We start from the raw sequence: 20776 nt of genomic DNA, 5'->3' as shown, positions 1-20776 counted from the left end.
GCAGGTTCACCCAGCGTCCAGCACTTGATGCGCGTCTGCCGGTAGCTTGTGTGGGGGCTGAAAAGCAGCGGGTCTGCTTGCCTCACCCTGTGAGGACTTGAAGACCAGAGTTGCCTTTGGATCATCAATGCTATCTGCTTGCCTGTCTGTTTTTGCAGTGACTGACTTTGTTCTGCCTGTGCTGTTTGCTCCCCTGCAGAGCTGACCTGTCCGGGGTGCAACATCACTAAAGAAGCTGCTGCAGGATGAAAAGATGGCAGCACGGCTGCTCGCACCACCAGGCCCTGATAGTTTTAAACCCTTCACTCCGGAATCTCTGGCTAACATTGAGAAACACATTGCAGAATTAAAAAAGAAGCAGCGTCCAAAGCAAGACAGCAGCCACCGGGATGACGATGAAGACAGCAAACCAAAACCAAACAGTGACCTTGAGGCGGGGAAGAATTTGCCTTTCATCTACGGGGACATCCCAAAAGGCCTGGTTGCTGTACCACTGGAGGACTTTGACCCTTATTATATGACCCAGAAAGTGAGTCTGCAAGAAAGAAGTCGCTAAACCGCCTTTTTCTTAGGAAATTGCAGGTTTGGGTACGGTTTAAGTAGAAGACAAAGAATGCAGTCTTTGGATGGGGCTTGTTTGTTTGTTTTGTTTTGTTATGTATTTTTCTTTGAGGTTTAATAGAGATTATATGATGAATCTTTAAGCACCTGCTTGGATGGAGTTAGAAGAACAAGGTCTGGAAACTAAAAATAGATAAAGTTGTGCTAATGTGCCAATTTTAACCATGAGGGCAATAAGAAGAAATTAATTGAGGGGTAACGGTAATGGTTTTAAGTGTGTATTTCATTACTTGCATGGAATTCAGTCTGAATTTGATCGTTATGAAGCAGTGGGATATAGAATCATGACAAAAGAGAAGTGAGAGAAACTAATTAACTGGCTTTCATCTTCATAATTTTTATTTTTAAAATATTTGTCTGTGGAATTAAGGTGATGTGGCAGGAGGCATTTAAGGGTGCCGAGGTGTATTAAGAAATGAAGCGGTGTCGTGAGGGAAGTGGTGAGTAAGCAAACACTGTGCTGGAAATGGAGGAGAGGGGTCTTCTGCTGGTGAAATAAGGAAGAGCATGATCACTGATTTTCTTAGAAGGCCAGACGACTTAAAACTGAGGTTCCTTCTACTGTTTCATTTCATTGCTGTCTTTGATAGAAATTTAATTTGAATAAGCTGAGATAGTTACCGTCTATTACTCAGGCTTAGCTGTGCCTCTTGTGAAGCTGGAGGGTTGACCGTATATGTGACAACGGTTGTGATGTGACCATTCAAAACTTGGGTAGAACGGCTGTCATGTAAAATCAGTAAGTTGTCATGGGTAACAATGTTTTATGACTTTGTGCTGGGGCAGACGTTTCTTGCCGCACTCAGAAGTGATTCTGCGGCTGGCAGGGCATTATTCGCGTGAAATCAACTGAATTTGCTGCTAACGTTGGGTATAACTGATCATTCTTTTCTGCATTTACACTAGTGAATTTAATGCTTATTTGTTGTGTCGGTGGTACTAGGAATACAGGTACCAACTCAGAACAGGACTTCGAAATATGGTGATTTGTGTACGTGTTGAATACCAGGCAGGCTGGTGTTCAGGTGGATGTTGCACTTAAGGAAATGTATTGACAGCTGCTGTTGCTGGTAAGAAGTAGCTTACGTTATCCCTCAGAAATATTTTCTCTCTATTAAACAAATATTTTCTCTTTATTAAACAAATCTGGTGTTGCCTGGTTTTGGTGTGGGCAGGCTGTGAAAAAGAGACATGTAGCTGAAGAGCAGCTCCCAGGATCTCTTTGGCTGTGCGTGGCCACTTGCACCCAACCGAAGTCAGTGTTATGAAATGTCGCTGCAAATCCAAGCAGGAGTGTTTTGTGCCCTCTTTGTGTTCACGTAGTTGAACGGACAGTGTATGTGGGGGAATTGGGCCACGTTCTTTCTAGCTAAAGGAGGAGAGCAGTGCTGAAAGGGCAGCGGGCACTGCCATGTCCTGGAGCGTTGGGCAAAGGCTTCTCGGTTGTCTCAATGTTCCACCAGAAGTAGGAGGCAGAGGGGAACCCCGTTAGCCCTCACGCTTTATCAGTCTCCATATTTGCCTCCCAACACAATGCTATTAATAAATCTTTCATTTTTAGAGAAAAATAAGCCACATTCCCAACTTTGAAGGCATCTGTCATGTCTCCAGAAAAGCGCCGTACATTTCTACGCGTAGCCGCTTGCAGAGTTCCTGCTCGCTCGGTGTGCCTGCCATGCGGAGATGCGAGCTCTCCGCGGAGCTGGAGCAGCTGCAGATGGAGGGGAAGGTTCTGGAGATGGGAGACAAACTCGCACAGCCCTGCCAACCTCGTACTTGCTGTTCTGTGACAAGAGCCTTGCTTTTCCCATAAATGCTGGATTAACATTTTACTGGCTTTGTTTCTTTTGCCTCCACTTCAGTATGGCGATAGCTTAGGTGTGTGCTACTTCTTTGCTGCTTCAAATAGTCAGTGACTTCCCACAAAGAATTTTTTTGAGGCCATTAAAAAAGGCCCTTCTCTGAATCATCAGGAATTGCGAATCTGCTTGAATCATGGGAAGTTTTCCAAGATTTTTTTTTTTTCTTCTCCAGCATTTGCCAGAAGGCTTTGCATCATAGGTCTTTTCTTTTAAAGCTAGACCTACAGCATGCATAGGAACAAATCAGCTGGTTGCTTTTCCTTGCAGTAGGACACAGTGATCTTGGTTTATCCAAGGAAACTGAAACTGCATTTTAACTGAGAAGCTGAACTTTTCCAGTGGCCTGTTAACTGATATTTAAAGGAGAAACAGTTTGACCTAGAAACAGAACTGTGGTACAGGGAGTCAAAACTCCTGGTTCGGAGCCCAGCCCTGCAAGCGGTGGCTTTGTCAAAGCTACTTCTCTTTGCTCAGTTTCATCTTGCAAAACGGGAGTAACGACTCTTAGGAGAATCAGGAAATGCCCTTTGCTCACAGGTAGCAGATTTTGGAGCTAATTTAGCTCTGTTTTGTCTTTATGTAAGTACCAGAGAGAATTTTTCATGATTCTTTGTTTTGCAATTAGTAATCACCTTCCGATTCCTGGCCTGAAGCGCATGGTAGAAGCAATACTTGCCCATGATATTTGTTGTGGAAACCTGAAGCATTTCAATTAAAAAACCCAAAAGGCAGGTACTGAACTTCCTTGTTTACATGTGCAAACAAAATTTGGGAAAGCTACCTATGTGAGCATCCGTAGCAATGAAAGCAAAGCAGCTGATTGCCTCATAGTCTAGTCTTCCTTCAGTGTTTGCTTAAGCAAGAGGTAAGGACCATCATGCTCTTTTATTTCTGCAACCTTATTAGTATTTCTTTTTTTTGATGTTTTTCCATTTTTTAGACCTCTCTTTCCTTCTCTTCCATTTATGGCCTAGGCTATCCCTCCTACTAAACAACTCCTCGCCCTGTTCTTTCCCATTGAACGTGACTTTTGCCAGGTTGTGGTCATTTTCCTCAAGTAACTTCCATTTCACTCAGTATGAATCTCATACTTGCTGCAGAACAAGGTAGAGGTGCTAATGCTCCTGCAGTGGCTCCATTTACGAGGCAGTAGAAGGTCCCTGAATATTCTGGGAATTGAGACCATATATAAGCTTAGGTGGATTGATTTCAATGGAAAAATCAGCCCTGCAGTTGTAGAAGACTGTCTATACATCCGTGAACAGCAGAGGCTAGAGTGGGATTGTCTGAGGTCACCTATAGCTTGCAGATGAGCACCTGAGGATCTTTCTAGTGCGTATGTGCCAATGGAGTGACTTGCAACTTCGTCGAGTCACATGCACGGTTTGGAAATGGGCCCTCAGGTCCAGAATGTCACCTTGACTGCATGGACCTGGGAAAAGTAGAGGGATGTGAGAGACCAGCTTGCGGGAGGCATGTCTGGCTCTAGCATGTGCTTCACGGAGCCTTCGCTTATGACTTCTGTGCGGCAAGGTGATGGCCCTACAAGGTCACAATACTGTTAATGGGTTTTGCATTTCAGTGAAGTCACTGAAACAAAGGGAAGAATTGGGACCATCTCAAAAATCAGCCTTTTATACTTATTTCCAAAAGCTAATTACCTTTTCCGGGTCTTGCGTGTTTAATGTTATTTTTTTCTTCCACTCCATCTGTCCAGTAGGCTTAAAAGGAGCAGGAAAATTAAGCGTGCCCTTCCTAGCTATCCTCCCTGCTGTCACGGTAGAATGAAGAAAGGAGAGTGTAATCCCTGTCAGGCGTCTTCTCCAGCCCTTTCTGGGTGTTGGATGGAAAGCCAAGTGTAACGGAGTTGTTTGCTGTTGTACGGCGTTTCATGAGACGGGAGATAATGGTACTACTTGCATCCAGTCCTAAGTGTTGCCGTAGCAAGTAGAGCTTTCATGCTGTGATCAGGATATGCCGAGTGTGGCACAGACCGGGAGGCGAGAGAACCTCTGCTGCAATCACCTAAATAGCTGCAACCCACTGGTGATGAGTGGAAGGAAGGAGAATCATTTCCGCTTCTGAGGTAGAATGAATTTCCGTATATAGGCAGATCGTGATGTCGTTAAACTTAAATCCAGATCAGTTTCTCAATATTGCATGTTGAACAATATTTATTTTTTAAAATATTATCTTTCAGGAATGTTTTATTTGATAAATTTCAAAAAATGTCAAGGGTTTTTCCTATGTTGGGCTTGAAACGAGATTAAAGCAAGAGCAAAATGTGGCAGATACTTTTTTCCCCGTGTAAGTTACTAAGAAAGAATAAATTTGTCCCCTGGGTGGGGGGGGGGGGGATGGAAAAATAAATATTAAATAATGTGTTTTGTGTATTAGGAAGTACACCTCTATGAGCCAAAACAGACTTGAAAAGTGTTTTCCATTGACATTTAATTCTGTATGTACTTCTTCAGCCTACGGGGTGCCAGAGTTCGCTGTAAATTGATTTTGAAAATAGCTATGTTCAAGTAACTTGCTCAGGGTGTCATCAGAAAGCCGTCGCTCTCTCTTGCTTAACATTGGGAGTAAGGCAGTCATCAGTTACCACTGTAGGAATATGGTTCCATATGTTCTTAGGCTGTTCATAAAGCTGTTTTCTTCTTAAACTTTCTGCCCACTCCTCCTCGCTTTTTAGCCATTACAGAAATGCTTAATGTAAAACCTGCATGAAGCAAGAGCATTTTAAATCTTCGTATAACTGGAATGCTTTTTGCCATCACTTGATCAATTCTGTCATGCTCTCCAGCACAGCTTCTTTAATGCACTATTTTGCAAATCGATTTAGAGAAGACTTACCTTTTGAGATCTTGCTTCTTTTTATATGAGAACTATTTCTAAGGTTTCTGTACAGCGTAGATTCCCAGCCAACTTTAAGAAAACTAAAGTGGACAGAGCCTTTTTCACAACTCTTTAACAACAAACTGAGACTTCTGAAAGTTCAACCAAACTTCATCTCTTAGCAGAAGACTGCAAAATGCCTTTCCCCAGGTATCACCTTTCTCTGAGTTTTGAGCTTTGCCTCAGCAAATCTTAAAAGGGCTTAAGGATGTTCTTGGACCTGAACCAGCAAACGTTTTAAGAGCATGCAGCCATTTTGAAATTGAGTTTTAATATGTCAGCAGCATAAAGAAAAACTAAGATAAGGTTTTAAATTGCCAAACACTTTTTGGCTTTTGTGCTCTTCTTTCTATTGACAAGGCCAAGCAGAGATTTACCCAGGATTTTATAAGGTACACAAGGGAACTGGAGCAGCGGATCTTGGAACCATCGGAATCGATGAGCAGGCTGGAATGTACGGCACCGTGTTTGTGTTACGGTTGTACTGAGAGGCCCGGTTGTGATGGGCTTCATAGACAGAAATAAGTTCAACAAGCGTTATGGTCTAAAAAGAGAAAGCTGGGCAGAGCATGGAAGAGAAAACAAGGAGCTGCCTTAGGTAAGGTCATGTAACAGAGGAAGGACTAAGCTGGCAAGCAGAATGTGGAGTTCATGTTTGGTAGGCGATTGCCCCGATCATTGGATCAGCTTATATTACAACAGGGAATGCCAAATTTTCTGGGTCAATCCTTGTGAAACAGCTTTTGAAAATGTATGTTTCCATGTGATCACTCTAGCGTGCCAAGGCAAACGGTCTCCGACCCTCCATATAGAGCAGTTTACATCCACCGGCTGAGTCTGGCGTGCTCTTCTAGTACAGGTCTAGAGTCTTTGAAGGTCTTTACGTCTGTGAAGCAGCATGCACGAACCTGTGTCTCCATGTGAAGAATGGTTTTACTTCTGGCTTGCTGAGCTGTATCAGAGCAAACCGTAGGGCTCCTGCACAGTGATTTTTCCCATGTAGAAATGGAGGCATAATGAAGCTGAACCACCTCACAGAACCACTGCATGGGTTTGGGGGGGAATTTCTGTCTCTGTCCGGCTCCCCTTGTGCCCACGTCATGTTCAGCACAGTCACGTCGGAGATTTCATTGCTTGAAAGACGTGGTAGAGTTGAGAGCTCAGCGTTGTGCTAGGGACACAACTGAAGCCTGCGAGCATCCTGGTGTGATGGGTATCCTGCTCTGAAGCCTCTGCAGGGGACGGTGAAAGAAGATTTAAAAATGAATGGTATGTGAGTCTTGGAAAGTTTGTGGTGTCAGGGAAGGAGAGACAGCTGGTTCTTAAAATCGGGTGTCCCTTGACCACTCTGTAATTCGCAATTTTGAAAAACTTACGGCCTTTTAGAATATTGTTACATGCCAAGGTAATCTGTTCATTAATTCTTCATGCTGCAATTTAAGAGCTGTCCAGGGTTGTCTTTAAAGTGCTTTTGTTGGGAAATGCATTAGTGGTTATGCTAACTAATCCTTCTCGCTCAGTGCTGAACCACAATCTGATTTTGATTTCCTTTTCAAATAATTTACTGCTCAATGGTCTAAATTAGCCAAATGAGCTAAAATACGTTGTTTCACTTACTAGGAGGGAAATGACAAGTTTCATAAGAGTGAGTCTCCCGGGGAAGCACAGTGACTGCGTTGGCAGAAAGCCCTCGTGGATTCCCTTGTGTTGGACTCCGGGAGGCTCGGGGCTGTGCCAAACGGTGGGCTGGTGCCGGGGACCGAGCCTGCGGCGAGTCCGGCTTTGCTCCGTTCCCCTGCAGCCGTCTGGGCTTCATCCTGCCTCGCTGATGCTGCAGCATCCTGGAGGGAACGTAAAACGGCAAAATGGTGCCGGGGAAAGGGCTTTGGCTTTTCAGTGCACACAAATTGCTTTTTCCCTTCTAGTCGAGTGGTAGGTGCACTGAGTGTGCTGGTATTAAGCAACCACAGTTCTAATTTTGCCTCTCCAGATGGCTGCGTGTGAGTCTCCCGGTGCTTTTTGATATGCATGTTCGCTAGCGGGGAGATGAAATAGCGGGTCTGTATTTTAAGGCTGGTGATGGAGAGATGAGATCGATTCTGCCTCACGTTTACATGATTCATTCCACAGGTTCTGTATAAAGTAACGAACCTTAACATCTCACTAATTAAAGGCAACGAGAGCACATGACTGTGCCTGGAGTTGGTGCACCAACGTGGAATGTGCTCAAAATTGCCAATGAGTGGGGACGAGGGGTATCTGACTTGTGTCTGCTGGGGTGGGGGGCTCTGCCATGGTGTTTTCTTTCTGCTTACCTGTCAATCTTTCTTTGCAGGTGAGGTGCTGTCTTGTAAAAACACGATTCGTTGTGGTAGCTGTTAGCGAGGTTTGGGAAGGAGGCACAGGCTACACGAACACTGTGCCGTAAAGGTGCTCTTGTGCACTGGGCAATGGTGTGAAGTCTGGGTTCAGCTGCTAATTCTGCTCCTGAATTTGTGGTCCTTAGTTGCTTTGGGCCTCGGTTCTTATCTATTAGATAGGGATAACAGTGCTTCTACCCTTGCCTGCTGAAAACGTGCGCTCTTGGATGGGGGATTTTGCTTCTGCTCTGAGGTGTCTAGTAAAATGGATGGTTTGGAGTAGAATTATTCATGATGTACTGGTAGGTATGTTTTACCCTAATGGGAACTTCATAAAGGAGATTTATTCTTTAAAAAAGCAGAAAATGCTATTTTTTTACCTTGGAAGTTGTTCGTCTTTTTTTGTACAATTCATGCTTTGATTTTCATGCATTAACTCTCTCTCTCTCTCTTTCTCTTTTTCTTTCTTTCTTTGTTTCTCTACAGACCTTTGTAGTACTGAGGGAAAACTTTTTTTTTTTCCGATTTAGTGCCACACCTGCCTTGTACATTTTAAGTCCTTTTAATCTATTTAGAAGAATAGCTATTAAAATTTTGATACATTCATATCCTTTTTATTACTGAGTTATTTTTGCCTTTGTATATTTGTTGAAAAATCTCTTACCTATTGTCTTATTTCTCAATTCAAATAGTGTCTATGAATTACAGTTCTGCAGTTGGTGAAGATGGATTGGCCTCAGAGCATACACAAAAACATGCTTTTTTTGAATGAAAAAGCATGGTCCTTTGGACATAACCAATCAAGTAAACTTTTTGTTTATTTTCCCTGCTAGATTGTACCTCTCTGTGTCCATTCTTCCATCAGTGCACAGACATTGATAAGTTTTGGAACAGATATGATTTAAGGTTGTGCTTCCCATGAAGAGGAGTTGAGCTTTAACTAGCTGCTAAAACGGTTAAATAGAATTAGTATCTGGAGAAGGAGCCAAAGATACCTCATATGTAATGAGACGTTGACTAATTTCTTGCTCTTTTGGCATCTCTCAAACTTCCTTCTACTGGCAAGGCTATTCCAAAATGTTCCACTGCAGGGCTTCAGACAGCTCTGATAGTTCAGAAGCATCATCTGCATGTGTTATTAGGAGAGAAAAAACCCCACCCTAGTATATTGGATGAGCTGCTTTGCCCTGTTTATTTATTTATTTTTAGAAAGTGACTCTAAAACGGAAACACGCTCATTTGTTGTTTTAGAGGGTTCTGTATCCCGACTTCCTGCATCTCATATGAAGAAAAAGCTTTTCCATCTTTTCAACGTCGACTTGGAATCTGAGGCTGGGAACGTTTTCTTTGGCCCGTGTGTTATTTCTCGTAGACTTTCCTCCCCTCTGGATGTGCTGGGACGCAGCTGAGGGATGTAGATCTGTCAGGTTGAGAGCATGTGCTGGCAGTGGATCTCGGGCCTTGGTCTAAGATCCATTTGAGTCTGCTTAAACAGTTTTGGAAGTCAAACAGCTTTGGATCTGACCCTGGATTTCACCATTCTGCTAATAATTCAGTAGTTAAAATCCACTCAGACTTCTAATTCTGAAATTGTGCTGGCCCTGCAACGCTCCTCGGATCAGTTAGTCCAGCACCTTCCACTGCAAACGTGACACACAAGATCCTGAACACACAGAGGGAGCAGAGATGTTTGGAAAGATTCGTAAGATTTTCTCCAACCTAAATCCTAGGTGTCCATGGATTGCAGTGCTGCTTTCCTGTTGGATATATTGGCAGACAATATATTTTGATGTTACTGAACAGATGGAATTATTTGGGGAGACATTTTCGTTAAGGCATGTGATTTTTGAATTGCTAAGATATACCAGAAAACATAAAATAAATTGAATGGTGACGTAAAAATACTATTTATTTATAGTCGCCCCTGGTTTTATTTCCCATGACTGCTGGAAGCACCTTGCCTCTTATTTGTAGTCCATGGAGAATAGACTGGAAATTGTTGTTGAATTTTATTGCAGTAGAGTGATCTTTAGGGAGCTGTAAGCTGATGTAAAGAGCCATGCTAGTGTCCCTTTGATCCTTGACTTTGTTCTACAGTATTTAGCATGATCATTATGTGCACTATTTTGACCAACTGTGTATTCATGACTTTTAGTAACCCACCTGAATGGTCGAAGAATGTGGAGTAAGTAATGCTTCTTGTGTTTTTAAGAATCTCACAGAATGTTGTTTTTCTTCTGTTGGGAGATCTGTTCCTACTGACGTTTAAGTTAGCATGAATTCAAGTTGTCTTTTATAGCCACTTTGTTTAGACAAAAGTGTTTGTAATTCATCTTTTTTTCATGACTAAAGTGACATTTCTACAAACTTCTCAGTGCAGCTCTCTTTCTTCCTCATAACAGGTATACATTCACTGGTATTTATACATTTGAATCACTTGTGAAAATTATTGCAAGAGGTTTCTGTATAGATGGCTTTACTTTCCTACGTGATCCATGGAACTGGCTAGATTTCAGTGTGATCATGATGGCGTAAGTTGTGTTTTCAGATTATTTCAGGTATTTGTGGCATATGGGAGGGGATGAGACCTTAGGAAGAGGGTGGGTGTGTAAGGAAAAAATAAATCAAGAAAACTTAAGTGAATCCCCAGAAGATTTCTTTCTTGATTTTTCAAAAGAAATCTTTAGCCTGACACGGAGTCACAGATCTAAAATGCAACTCGATGGAGTTAGTGCAGTTACTGCTGCAAAAAACAGGATTTTCTGAAAGCTGCCTTTGTTAGTGTAAGACTTTATAATAGTGCCTAGCATTTTAGGTTGCTCACATGCCAGAGTGGCAGCTTGTTCTGTTAAGCATAGGACTAGGAGCCAAATATCTTTAAATTCTAGTCTCTACCACTCCTTCCCTCCTTGGGCTTGCATGTTAAAATTTCCCGGGCTGCGACTTAAGGTTGGACAGTTATTAACCCATTTCCGATGAAGGTGCAGTGTCAGAAAAGGAGACACTTTCTTTTCCTTCCTCGTTCTTTTCTCTTGTGCCAGATCAGCTTACATGGGTCTGATAAGGAGGATTCATGGGGATGTCTGAATTCACAGCTGAACCGGGAGGTGCACGCTAGATTTCTGGTGTTTTCCTTATTGGCCTGCGTTGATCGTTGCTTAGGCTTAGTACCGCTGATGAAAACCAGGTGTATGCCACTGGTAGTCCGAGTCACCGGTGGAAGAGATTTTTTTTCTTTTCCCTTTTACATTTGTTTTTGGAATATTGCACATGTGCATGTTTGGGCTCCTATAGTCAACAACGGCTGATGAAAACTGAGGGGTCATGTAGGAAGGCTCAGGAGCCTAATTTTCAAGGGTTTGGAGCACTTGAGTTTAACTGTAGTAAAATACTTTAATCATGTAAAATGCCTTTTTTTGGCTGGATTCTGCACCCAAGGTTGCTGATTTTCCTGAGTTTCTGCTCTTTTTCTACTTGCCTTTTAGCTGTGTATTTAAATCATATGCAAAGAGTTGGACATTGTACACAAAAGGCAAATAACCAGTAGCTCGCTGACACTTCAGTTTTACTTCAGAATAGACGGGGATCAGCTGTGCACGGTGTAAATGCCTGTGTGGGTGAGGCTCCCAGTTCTGTGCACTCGGACCGAATTCGACCTGTGAATTGGCCATTTCCTTTGTGTCTCGATAAATTAACACGTAACAGCATGCCAGCTTTAGAAGGCCCGATGCATTGGTCTTAAATAAATGTGCGAAATCTCTAGCTGATCTAACTCTGTAACCTCCTCATTTCCAGGGAGGTTGCCCGTAGACTTCAAATACAATCCTTTTTTGTGTCAAGGGCTAGCGCAAGCCCGTGCGTTATTTAAATCCCACTAAGAGGGATTTTAAATCCCACTTTAAGACGTAGAAGGTCTAAGTTTTATGAAGCACTTGAGGCCTTTCTGCACCAGGAAGAATCTTGAATATTGTGCATTTCTTTGCTTTTTCATACCATGTTTCTCCCCAGACAGCACAGAGGAAATATTCTATTCTAAGTTGTGGTAATATATAACTCTGTTAACCTTGCACTAAGCCTCTCAGCCTCTGCGTATCTCGGGTTTCTCCCCTTGTAAAATGGGGTAATCAGACCTACCTGTGGCTCACAAACAGCTAGTAAAGCATAAAGGATTAAAATGAAGGATGGTAATCAAAACGAAAGATGATCATGCTTTATTAAAAACATGAAGTGAAGCGAATATACCTGAAACCACTGAACTGAGGTGATGTCACCAAGTCTCCTCATATATTTGACAGTTTTACAATTACCTCCTTCTGTAGAGATAGCGTTCAATTTTCAAGTCCTATACAGGCGAGAATGCAGGTATCTAACCGTGCTCCTGGACAAGCTGGTTGCAGTGTGGAGAGACTTGAACTGTGTTTTGGCTCTGAAATTTTCTGTCTCTCTCTTTTAAATGCCAATTCTAAAGCGTTTTAAATTACAAGCTGTTTCCTACAAACAGACAACTATATGAAAAGGAAGGTGACCCCAACGGTGCCATTAACTCTGGTTTAATTCTGCAGGTATATAACAGAGTTTGTAAACCTAGGCAATGTTTCAGCTCTGCGCACTTTCAGGGTTCTGAGAGCTTTGAAAACTATTTCTGTAATTCCAGGTAAGGCGGCCTCCGGTTGGTGTTAGCTGTTGGGTACAGGCCCCTGTGAGTGATGTATTGCTTTGTCTGTAGTTGTTGTTTTATTTTGGTGTGTGTATTGTCATTGTGTTTTTTGTGTGTGACCTCCCTCATTGCAGATATGTCACAGAGTTTGTGGACCTGGGGAATGTCTCAGCATTGAGAACTTTCAGAGTTCTCCGAGCTTTGAAAACTATCTCTGTTATTCCAGGTGAGAACCGTTAAGCATTAAAGGCTGGTCTTGCGTGTATCTCTTTTCCATATCTCCCCTCCCGTCCTGCATTGCTTATTTCTCAGAAATGGCACCGGGATATTTTTGATGGGCTTTGCAGTCTGTATAAACAGAGTAGTTTGAAGTTAAGGCTTCTGGGCCATCAAATTATGGGGTGAACAGTCTGCTGTTCCGTACTTATTTATCCCTGTGTACGCATGTGGCTATCCGATCTCTGAAATTAAAGGCAGGCCTAAAGTTTAATTCCAGATGGATAAAGGATCAGGCTTTCCCTTCCTCAGGCTGAATGGTTCTTGCTCAGCGAGTCATCCCATTATCAGTGTTTCTAGAGTTGTTTTAGGAATAAGTTTGTAAAGCAAGTGAGCAAAACCTAACTAAGATTAAAACCTTTCAGTTACTTGGAGTCAGATGGGATCGGGGCAGGTTGTCTCCTAGGAATGAAAATAAGCTTGCCTCCCCGTCTTCAGAATGGGTTGATGCTGCCGTTTTGAGATAGACTAAGCTAAATGGAGCATTGGTACTTCCAGCTTTTGCATTTGTATGTGGTAGTGGAACCGGTTGTCAGCTATTAATGCAATAGTGTGTGGCCCAAAGTGCTGACTGCGCTTGCAGTAAGCCAGAAGTCCCAACTCACAGACCTGCCCATTTCATGTGCCACCCCCCGAGCTGGACTTTGCAGGACTGTCACTTACACAGCTACTTCTAGACTTTTAACGCAATCTGGGAGTCAAAGGGTAAGCCATGGTCCTTCCTTTATTGTAAGAGACCATGGAGGTGTTACGGACTGAGAATATGATTCCGATCCTGAATTCTTGTATAGAAAAGTCACGTGCAGATGCTTTCTCAAAAGTGTCCCTAATTTTAAGGTCAAGCTCAAGACTCTATTTTCGTAGGCACTGAAGCATCTGTAGTTTTCCAGGTTTCAGGTGCTTGACCTGTCTCGAGGTAGGCACCCTAAATAATCACTTGGTGAGTTTTGGTCTTCTATTTCTTTGTGTTTTGTTTCCTAATGCATTAACTGATAACGGTTCTTTTGCTTTCTCAGGCTACATTTGCATATACGTTTGACAGAAAAGAGACTATGGAATTGTAGGGGTCCATCACTTTTGTCCCCATTCCAGACTGCTAAACCCATCAGATGTACATGGCTGTTGTGCATGATGTTCTTAAGTGGCACCTGCTTTCCTTGCACCGAATGAGAGTATGCTAGAATAATGTTCTTACTTAGCCTTCCTTAATGTTTGGCAGTGCACATACAAAGAGCAAAAGATATTTGGTAAATGCTGTTGGCAGTGCACTAGACGGATCTGAAGTGCAGTTGCCATTCTGTCAGCCTGCTACAGGTATTAACTGGCTTGCTCAAAGAAAAGCATCGGTGTTAAAATAAGTTTCATATGTGTTTTGCTTTCATAATCGTAGCAAAGTGAAGATGATGCAGCTTTAATGAGCTGGTTACTAAATGTGTGACAGCATGCCTTGTCTTCCTATGGAAAGGAGCAGAACAGTTCCGTTTTGTATCATTCTCTCCATACTACTCAAAACTAATGGAGTTTTCCTCTTATTTCAAATGACAACAAGGGGGGGTGGATCTGAGCCCTTCCGAGTTCAGTGCAGCCATACTTTTTACTAAAGGGGTGCACACTTTTATTAAAGGGGTGATTTGCTGCCCACCGCCGAGGGGATCCTGTGTGAGCGTTGGGCACGCTGAACACGTCCGTGGCTGGAACTATAAATGGCAAAACTTTGGTTATTTTTATCAGTTAGGCTCTGGGGTAGGATTGCCCCAGCTGGGGTTCTGCAGCACGTAGGTAAAGCACAAACCTTGCTGTAGGTAAAGCACAAACCTTGCTGTAGGTAAAGCACAAACCTTGCTCCCCTCTCAATTTTGTGACTAACAGTATGAGGAATGTAAAGCATTTGTGTAATTAGCCTTTTGGGTTATTTAATATGAACTTAGGCATAGAGTGCTCTTTATGGGTTTTAGTGCTATCATGTCTCAGGGAAGAAGTGATTTTTAGAATACTCTTTAATATTAAGATATAAAGGGCTTCCCCTCCTGCTTCAGCGCAGGGAATGGAATGGGAATTTTAACACTGCGGTGAGCTAATGAGAAACTCATCTTAGAGTTATGACGAGTGCTGACTACATCTTCTATCAATAATTGGAATTATCCTTAGTGTGTTTTTTAGACAAGATAAAAATGGGAAATATTACCAGCATATGACATGCCACTGGACAAAATTCCATGCAGGTGGAGGGTCTGTATGGATGTGTGTGACAGGAATAGACTGTGGCACCTATGAGCTAAAATATCAAAATACTGCTTTCGTCTTATGGCTTGATAGACCATATTAAACTCTGTGGTGGTCTAAAGCTTTTTATTGGCACTTGAGTTACTGGTATTTTAATTGACTAATGCCATCAGTCTCCGTGCGTTGCCAGCCTGTGACACCCCTACATTGAATAGGACCCGGGGTAATCTGGATCTGCAGTACGTGAAGGCAGTTGCTTCAGCTGAAAGTTGTTGAAGTTGTATCTGTCCTGTGACTGGACTGGGAACACTCTTGCTGCCAGTTTCTCACCTTGGTTCAAAACCCCATTCTCCTTATATGCCTATGAGAGAGCGACACACAAACCAGAAACACAAACGCTGGTGTAAATGGCTGCATGTGCAGAGCGCTGCGTATTTGAGCAATGGAGATGAGCATGCACACGAGTGTTGGAATGGTTATCTGTCTGCCAGAACTAACAGCAAAAATCTGCTTTGTGTTGGAGTAGGGCTTTGGCATTGATTAAAACTTTTGAAGATTGAAGTAAAAGACATTTTAAAAAATTATTCCTTCAGAAGAATTCCTTTTGATTTATGTATTTTTGAATCTTTATGTTCCTGATATGGATCAAACCTTGGTTGGTACAGAAAGGTTTCTTGTCAAAGGTTTATTGCAGAATGCTCACGTGGCCTCGGCCAGAGACTTGCATCTGCCTAGCCCCAAATTCATCTGGATCTGTGATTTTTCTTTTTTTTTTTTTTTTTCCTCCCCTTCCTCCCTTCAGCCTCCTTCACTACTCGTTTATAAATGCAAGGTCATTCTACTTAACATCAGAAAGGCTAATTAAAGGGCCCTTATACTGTATTGTTCCTGCATCCCATGTTCTTGCTTGTTTAGATCTGTCTCCTGAAGGCATTAGTGCTGCATTCTTCCCCCATGGATGGCTCCTCTTACAGACCAGACTGGTTTGGAAAACCAGCAGGATTCTTGGTTTATGCCTGAGCTTACTTTTATTACTGAGCCTTGCCTATTAATAATCCTGCCGGCCTTGGTGAAACCCAAAGAGCCAGCACTCTGGATGAAATCCTGCCCTGCCCGTAACAAAACCCACGATCTAAATGAAGGATTCAGCTCCTGCAAGGAAAGGGGAAGTGCGAAACAGTTTAGTTAAGCAGTAGAAACTTAAGATGTTGACAGTTCGAACGGTATTTGATCTTTGTAAGTTGTTGTAGTTTGTGCCAATAAGCCAGGCTTAAACACAACTCAGTGTGTCCATGGAGAGGTTTGTAGCGGTGTATCTTAATTTAACATCTCTGCTTAGACAAACCCTGCTTTCATGGCAATGACTCCGAGTACGCTTTGCATCCTCTGCTGCAAGGCTCAGATACTCTCAGGGATGAACGTTGGTATTTTGTTTTGTTCTAACTATTGCTAGTTCACCGTCGAAACCGGTGAGCTTGGTGCATTCATCACCTTTAGTGTATGGTGTGGAAAAACCTGAATGCGAGTGGTGGTTCCCAGGAACCCGGCCGTTTTATAGCAACGATCTTTTGCCATCATAAGGGGTTGTGAGGTACTGTATGTATTTGAATTTTCCACGTCTCTTCATTTACAGGAGTGATTTCTAGTCTTGTTTTCTTCTCTGCAGGCTTGAAGACCATTGTGGGTGCCCTAATTCAGTCTGTGAAGAAGCTGTCAGATGTAATGATCTTGACAGTATTTTGTCTCAGTGTCTTTGCTCTGATCGGGTTGCAGCTGTTTATGGGCAATTTACGGAACAAGTGTGTGATATGGCCAATTAATGTGAACGAGACTTACCTGGATAACGGCTCTAGGGGCTTTGACTGGGAGGAATACACCAACAATATGTGTAGGTATTTCTGCAGTGATACTCCCTAAAAACTGCTTATTTGACTTAATGCTGCTGACCAGGATTTCTGACATGGCTTATAACGTGGTGTGTCCAGCTTTGCGCAGTAAAAAACCCTTGCTCAGCTATTTTTCAGTTTTTAGAAACCTGGCCTTGTTAAGGTGTTTCTAAACACCTTAACATCATCCTTTAGGGGTTCATCCTTTAGAAGGTCTTGGCTGTGCTCTTTTAGCTAAATAAAGATTTTGTCAAAAACGCTTTTTTTTTTTCCTGTTTTGTTTCCAATTAAAAACTGTTTAAATAAGGTAAAAGGGAAGTAACTCTGCCCATTTAAATCCCTGGGCTGAATGTCAGGTCCTTCACTTAGTTTTGCCAAGTTTTTTAGAAAATGCACATGAAGTTGTTGGTACCTGTCTCTGCTTTGCAGCATCCTTCCACGCTGGCAGGATTTCAGAGCTGTAAATGATGCTGTGGATGATCAAGGAACCAGCCTCCAAGTTTTTGTAACTTAATTTCTTCCTCCCTTCTCACTTTGAGCTTCTCTACTGTGCCGTCAGCTAGTTTTAAATCTTTATTCAAAATGCTGTACTGACTTCCAGAAAGGTGTTTAAACTCAGGCACAGTTAGTGGGGCTAGTGTTATTTAAAGTTGAGTTAGTTTACTGATAAATTTATCAGTAGGGGATCTAGAGGGCTCTTCAGGGAAGGTTTTTATAGTGCTCTGGTATGTTAAATCTTCTAACTCCATATGTGTGTGCATGTAATCTTTTCTTTTTCATCTTCTTCAGCAAATTTTTACATAATTCCTGGTGCCCCTGATCCTTTGCTCTGTGGTAACAGCTCAGATGCAGGGTGAGTGTTGAGCTTTATTAAAAGTAGAGACTCTAATTACCATTGATGTTGGCTAATGATGGCAAAACCTTTGGAATATTTCCTTTTGCTTCCTTTGTTGGTTCTGTTATTTCACATGTAAAAGGTTTCACGTTTCTTAATCTAATCCATTGTTACTATCTGTTTGACTAATGTAATGTAAGCTGACATTTTTCATGTCATCTCAGGAGGCAGGTACGCCTAATGATGATTGCTAGTGGCGTTATTTCCCTCTGAATCCAATCATAAGAATCATCAGAGAAGTAGGGGATGAAGGTTCAGAAATGGAAACTTGCCATGTCCTATTGCATCCAGCTGGTTTTTCACCCAGTCCTTTGGCTCTAAAGACATCTAGGGCAAAAGCTAGTCCTTGCGGCTCACGTTGAGTGAAAAGCCTCACATTGCCGCATCTTGTTTCCATAGGACAAAGACAACAGGGCTTTTCTGAAATCCTGTCTATCAGTCTCCTTGTCTGCTATTCTTACTTGACACGGAAAGAAAAATGCATGCCATTTGTTACGAGGGTTGTGAAAATCTCCGTAAGCATGGATAATGTGCGTGTTGTCAACTTGCTGTATCCCTTTTACTGCCTTGATGCCCTGAAATGGCTGTCGTCTTCTTCACAGTCAATGTCCAGAGGGTTACACGTGCATGAAAGCAGGACGGAATCCCAACTATGGTTACACAAGCTTTGACACTTTCAGCTGGGCTTTTCTGGCTTTATTTCGCCTTATGACTCAGGACTTTTGGGAAAACTTGTATCAATTAGTAAGTAAACACTCTGCTTCGGTGTTATACAAGATGAGAATCTGGGGACAATAGAGGAAAGGAAAACGTGATAATCCTGCTGTCTGAAAGAGTAACTACAAGTAAAGCTGCACAGTAAGATACTGTGTATTGAGGAGGAAGGGGACATTGCCTGGACGCGAGTGTCGTGCTTTTAAGTCCAGAAGGGATAGCAGGTCCTCAGCGTGCGTACAGCTGAACTGTGAATTAATCCTGGAAGCACCTGACCGCCTGCTGCAGAGGACTGTGAGCAGTCCGGCTCTGCTCACCGAGGTGCTCAGGGGCTTTGGAGGGCAGAGTGTTTCCTTGTAACGTGAGGATGGTTTGGGGACCTTGCTGAAATGGCTTTTCTTCTATTTTGTTTTGATTTAAGGGAGTCTAAGCATCGAGTTTCACACTGTACTTCTGAATCATTTTCAGTTTGCATCCGCTGGATGTTCCCTTAAGAGAAGAAGAGGGATGTCACCTTTTGTGTTTATGGCTAATGAATGTGCAGTGTCTTAGGGCTTTGCAGTGAAAGTGCTGAGATGTTAAATATTCAGCACCGCTGTATTTTCTTAGAAGCGTTCAGGTCAAGAAACTTGGGATCAGTTCACGTATCAGGTGTCACTCTGAAATTGCTTTCCCCGTTCCTTTTCTCTTCCCTCTACTGTTCTTTTCTACTTCCAGACCTTACGAGCAGCAGGAAAAACCTACATGATCTTCTTTGTCTTGGTGATCTTTGTGGGATCGTTCTATCTGGTTAATCTAATTTTGGCTGTGGTAGCTATGGCTTATGAAGAGCAGAACCAGGCCACATTGGAGGAGGCAGAGCAGAAGGAGGCAGAATTTAAGGCCATGTTAGAACAATTGAAAAAGCAGCAGGAAGAAGCACAGGTGAGTGTTTTGATTGGGGTTTTTTTTGATGCATTTACGTATTTTAAGATTTGTTTGCCTGTTATTACAGAGCAGTGATGTATAATCAAAAAATGCAGCAATGCCATGGCTGGCTTGCCCTGGCATCGCATCCTCTGTTGACTGGGCTTGACATTGGGCACTATCTCTTCCCTGCTGCTGCTGCTTTTTCCTGAATTATATGCAAGCTTGCTGTGTTTATTTTGTACCGGAAAACTCCCTTCTATTAAGGAAATCTTAAATGTTCCCAGAGTTCCTAGTTGAGTGTGGGAATACCTTTGCAAGACAGACAAATACATCTTTGTTGGTCCTTTGTCAAATGCTTATAAACAAAGCTGAGGGACTGAGAGAGATTTTACTGCCTGCAAAAGTAGACTATAAAAATTTTTACAAGTCCTGGCTGCAAGTTTCTTCCAAGAGAAAGAATAAGCATCTCAGTCCTGCCCCAAAGACTTGTACTTACATGCATTAAGCCACATTCTTAAAGCAGAAAATGGCGTATTAATCATGGTAAGATCTGATTTATTTTTCCCTTCTCTTGTCTACACCCTCAGGCTGCTGCTATGGTCACTTCGGCAGGGACAGTCTCTGAAGATGCTGTGGAAGATGATGGTGGGGGGAGGATGTCTCGGAGCTCTTCGGAGATTTCCAAACTCAGTTCCAAGAGCGCCAAGGAGCGTCGAAACAGGAGGAAAAAACGAAAGGACAAGGAACTGTCAGAAGGAGAGGAGAAGTGCGACAATGAAAAGGTGTTCAAGTCTGAATCAGAGGATGGCATGAGGAGGAAAGCATTCAGGCTACCAGATAACAGGCTAGGAAGGAAATTTTCCATCATGAACCAGGTAGTTTTCATTTCCTTCGCTAATGTTTGTGCTTGCTTGTAGTCAGGATAATATTCTAGTTTAGATCCTGATTAGCACGTCAAAGAAATCTGCCCACCATCTTAAACTTCCAGCGGATCAAGAGGACACTTACGGACCAAATTTATAGCCCTTGCACACACCCTGGCATAAATTGTTCCTGAGAGTAGTGAATCTAACCAGATAACTTCTTCACCGACGTGGCTCAGCCAGCCAAGAGTGAACAACTCTTAAAGTATAGCCGATGACTAAGTGGTGATGGTTTGTGTAGACCTGGAGAGGGAGCGAAACCACTGTAGCAGCACTTGACGGCACCGCAGTGCTTTGTTTCCATAGTATTCACCCTGTTGTCATTCTTTCTTTTCTCCCTCCTAGTCTCTCCTCAGTATCCCAGGCTCCCCTTTTCTCTCCCGACACAATAGCAAGAGCAGCATCTTCAGCTACAAAGGGCGATTTCGTGACCCAGGTTCAGAGAACGAGTTTGCCGATGACGAGCACAGCACGGTGGAGGAAAGCGAAGGCAGGCGGGACTCCCTCTTCATCCCCATCCGCGGTCGCGATCGAAGGAGCAGCTACAGCGGT

General features: G+C 42.8%; 1 protein-coding gene across 3 annotated transcripts in view; it reads left to right on the top strand.

Moving 5' to 3' along the window:
* Window positions 1-253: 253 nt before the first annotated feature.
* Window positions 254-20776, top strand: part of SCN8A (sodium channel, voltage gated, type VIII, alpha subunit) — a 45117-nt gene continuing 24594 nt past the window's right edge. The window contains exons 1-11 of one of the 3 annotated variants that reach the window (XM_009576736.1): window positions 254-529; window positions 8228-8346; window positions 9837-9926; window positions 10144-10272; window positions 12533-12624; window positions 16564-16785; window positions 17573-17636; window positions 18281-18422; window positions 19110-19316; window positions 19889-20176; window positions 20570-20761. In XM_009576736.1, coding sequence (XP_009575031.1) covers window positions 254-529; window positions 8228-8346; window positions 9837-9926; window positions 10144-10272; window positions 12533-12624; window positions 16564-16785; window positions 17573-17636; window positions 18281-18422; window positions 19110-19316; window positions 19889-20176; window positions 20570-20761 — 1821 coding nt within the window. Of the gene's footprint in view, window positions 530-8227; window positions 8347-9836; window positions 9927-10143; window positions 10273-12303; window positions 12396-12532; window positions 12625-16563; window positions 16786-17572; window positions 17637-18280; window positions 18423-19109; window positions 19317-19888; window positions 20177-20569; window positions 20764-20776 lie in introns of all 3 variants that reach the window. The other 2 variants (XM_009576735.1, XM_009576737.1) reach the window with 2 other exon arrangements.

This window comes from Fulmarus glacialis, unplaced genomic scaffold, assembly GCF_000690835.1.
Source record: "Fulmarus glacialis isolate BGI_N327 unplaced genomic scaffold, ASM69083v1 scaffold22824, whole genome shotgun sequence".
Lineage (NCBI taxonomy): Eukaryota > Metazoa > Chordata > Aves > Procellariiformes > Procellariidae > Fulmarus > Fulmarus glacialis.
This window is presented reverse-complemented; position numbering and strand designations above follow the sequence as displayed.